Below are 3108 nucleotides of genomic sequence, written 5' to 3' on the forward strand. Positions count from 1 at the left end.
ATTTGAGAAAGGAAATAGTTTAAACAATATTCAAGTTGGAAGTAGATATGAATGTTATTCAAGTCCCTATATATATAAGAAAATAGGTGAAGCACGGGGAGTGAAGCAATACCATGTGTTGTGGCATAGTAAAGCAATACCATGGGCTATGGCATAGTAAAGCAATACCATGTGTTGTGGCATAGTAAAGCAATACCATGGGCTGTGGCATAGTAAAGTATGCATAATTAAGTTTGTGAATGCATAATACCATGGGCTAGTAAAGTAAAGCAATACCATGGGTTGTAGCAATACCATCACGATATATATTGGAATGCATAATTAAAGCAATACCATGGATGTAACACTGACAAAATAGTGAAAAAAGTTTGTGAAATTAAAGCAATACCATGGGCTAGTGAGGAATACAATGGGCTGTGAAATTAAAGTTTGTGAAAAAAGTCACGGGACAAATATTATGCATAATTATTTAAAGCAACATTGAGGACTAGACAACACTGACAATTATTTAAAGCAACATTGAGGACTACACAACACTGACAATTATTTAAAGTAAACATTGGGGACTAGACAACACTGACAATTTTGACCGAATACAAACAAATATTAGTGAATTAATTTCCAAACAGCTCACGCTCCAAGTTTTCCACCATTTTTTTTTCCTGTCATCGAGATGCTCTTGGGAAGTTAACTTTATGTACATGTCCATTTTCTTCAATTTGTTTTTCTCTTGTTGCACTGCGGTGTACTTTTCCATTTTTTCGGTGTACTCTTTAAAGTGTTCCATCTCTTGCACCTTCATTTCTTTGAATTGAACCCACTCCTGTTCCACCTCCTCGAAGCCAGCGTCCTTGCTTTTCTTTTTTCCTTTTCCTTTTTTTTTAGCTGCCTCCCTACCCATTGGACGAGCACTAGATCCTACAGAGTCATCGTGAGATCTCTTAGATCCACTACTTCCTGAGCCAACACTTCCTCCCACTTGACTGCCATAACGAGGTTGATCACGGAGAGCACGCCATTCTTCCTTTAAAGTAAATTGAACATTCTTCCCACCTGCATATATTTCTTGGGCTTTTGCCAAAACATCATCTTCCGACCAACCGCTTGCTTGCTGACGCTTAGCGGTATCATAAGCACCAACCCATTTATTTATTAATTTGCTCATATAATTAAAACGGTTTCGGCATGCAATGACATCGCGTGGAGAATCGAATGAGCAATGGTCATTACAATACTCAGCAATTTTACCCCAATATGATTCACTTGTTTGGTTTCTCCCGACAACACTGCATGTTCCATATTTTATCCACCCACTAATTAACACCAAATTTTGTTCAGTGTTCCATGCTGGTTGCTGGTTTTTCTTGCTCTTAGGAGTTGTATCCTCTGGAGTGACTTCATTAGCTATTGTCATTCCATCACGATTTATTTGTGATGAAAATTCAGGATATTCACCAACACTCTGAAAACTTTCATTCATCATTGGCATATAACCGTTAAATGGGGGTGTTTGAGATGAATATCCCATCATAGATCTAGAATATGGATGAAAGTTGTTTGGAACAGAGGATGGGTGATTGAAATTTGAGGCATAACCAAAATTAGGCATGTTTTGAGGATTTTGGTTGGGAAATTGATTTGGGTTTTGAGGATGTTGGTTGGGAAATTGATTTGGGTGTTGATAATTGTTGGGATTTTGGTAGCTAAATGGGTAATTAGAAGAATTTTGGGTGTTGAATTGATTGTTGTTGGGATCCATTTCACTAATCAAAGACTAAAATTTCAAAAGAAAGGCTAATAATAAGATTAAGAGAGTGAAAAACTTGATTTTTTTTCTGTGTCCAAATCAAATGATCCAAGTCTCTATTTATAGAGAAAAAAAAATTACGAATTTTGGTAAAAAAATAAAAAAATAAAAAAATTATTTGCAATGAAATAATTGAGTCCAAATTATTAAGAAGATAAAAATCCAGGCAGCCAACCAGATAACACCACGTGTCACAGCTTTATTCAAAAGCTTCTTCTCTCTCCGCGTTTGCAGAGTCCCACGCGCCCTGTCGGTGCGTGTAGAACACGCGCTTGCCTGGACGAACAGAAACGCGCCGCGTCGCAATCCGGTGCAGGCTTCAACTTATTGAATGGCTTCATCACTTCCCTCCTCCATCTCATCTTCAATACCCTCTTCTCCAATCATTCAACAACTCTAAATACCCATTCAATACCCCCATTGGACTTGGTCTAAGGGGTTTGGGTGCCACGTCATCAATGACCAAGTCAAAAATGGATCAGGGGGCCAAAACTGACAAAAATTCAATACTTAAGGGGCCGTTTTGTATTTAAATTAATTAGGGGGCTGTAACCGCAACTTTTGGAAAGTTAGGGTGCCAAAAGTGCAATTAAGCCTTTAAGAAAAAAGCCTAGCCTGGCCTGGCCTGTCGTAGGCTAGGTCGTAGGCCGCTATAGACCGACCTGACCTATTCTCATCCCTAAGTGTTGGTGAGTAATGTTCCACTCCTTGGTCATTGAAAAGAGTCTTCATTGCTCCATAAGTTGGCTTGGTCAACAAGTCATCATTCTTTGTGAGAATTCCATCATTATTGTATTAAGTCTTCATATCTCTCTTGCATTATCCATTTATTCAAATAAAGAGATAATTTAGTTAAATGCAAATAAACTTAATTAAAAACATCAATATATTATTGAATGAAAACTTAACTAAAAATAAGGTAAAATATCATGTTATCACTGTTCCACGAGAAAGATAATATCAAAAGTGATCGTCACAAGTATTCGTAAGTTTAACTCAGTTGATAAAGACAATGTATAATATATGCAAAGTTCGGCGTTTAAATCCGGACACCACAAAAAAAATAAAGTTGATCGCCACAAGCAATTTGAAAAGTTTCTTTACAGAATCCATAAGTGGTTCAACCAAGTATGAAAACTTGTCAAATTCTACTAACATAAAAAAAACTAGTTGCAAATATGAACGCCTATTAGAGGCATGCAAGATGAATGTTTAACACACACCTAAATGACTAAAACTAACATATGTATTCAAATTGCACAGTAGATTTTTAAAGAGAAATAAAATGTCACAATTACAAA

The 3108-nt window shown here is 36.7% G+C and overlaps 1 protein-coding gene across 1 annotated transcript; it reads right to left on the reverse strand.

The window, feature by feature from the left end:
* Positions 1 to 256: 256 nt before the first annotated feature.
* LOC146944227 (uncharacterized) lies at positions 257 to 1528 on the reverse strand. The gene is made up of 2 exons (XM_085747925.1): positions 635 to 1528; positions 257 to 346 (listed from the first exon to the last, which is right to left on the reverse strand). The coding sequence occupies exons 1-2, from the start codon at positions 1526 to 1528 to the stop codon at positions 257 to 259; spliced, it is 984 nt and encodes a 327-aa protein (XP_085604051.1).
* Between the last annotated feature and the right edge of the window lie 1580 nt (positions 1529 to 3108).

This window comes from Medicago sativa, chromosome 2 (genome assembly GCF_051527215.1).
Source record: "Medicago sativa cultivar Bolivia chromosome 2, Bolivia_mono, whole genome shotgun sequence".
NCBI lineage: Eukaryota > Viridiplantae > Streptophyta > Magnoliopsida > Fabales > Fabaceae > Medicago > Medicago sativa.

Bases quoted from the DNA above. Each gene is read 5' to 3' on its own strand.
- LOC146944227 (XM_085747925.1), bottom strand. From the start codon at position 1,528: ATGGGATATTCATCTCAAACACCCCCATTTAACGGTTATATGCCAATG. The intron at 347-634 runs GTGAGCTGTTTG...CTATTTTGTCAG, and splicing joins AATGGTGGAAAACTTGGAGC to TGTTACATCCATGGTATTGC.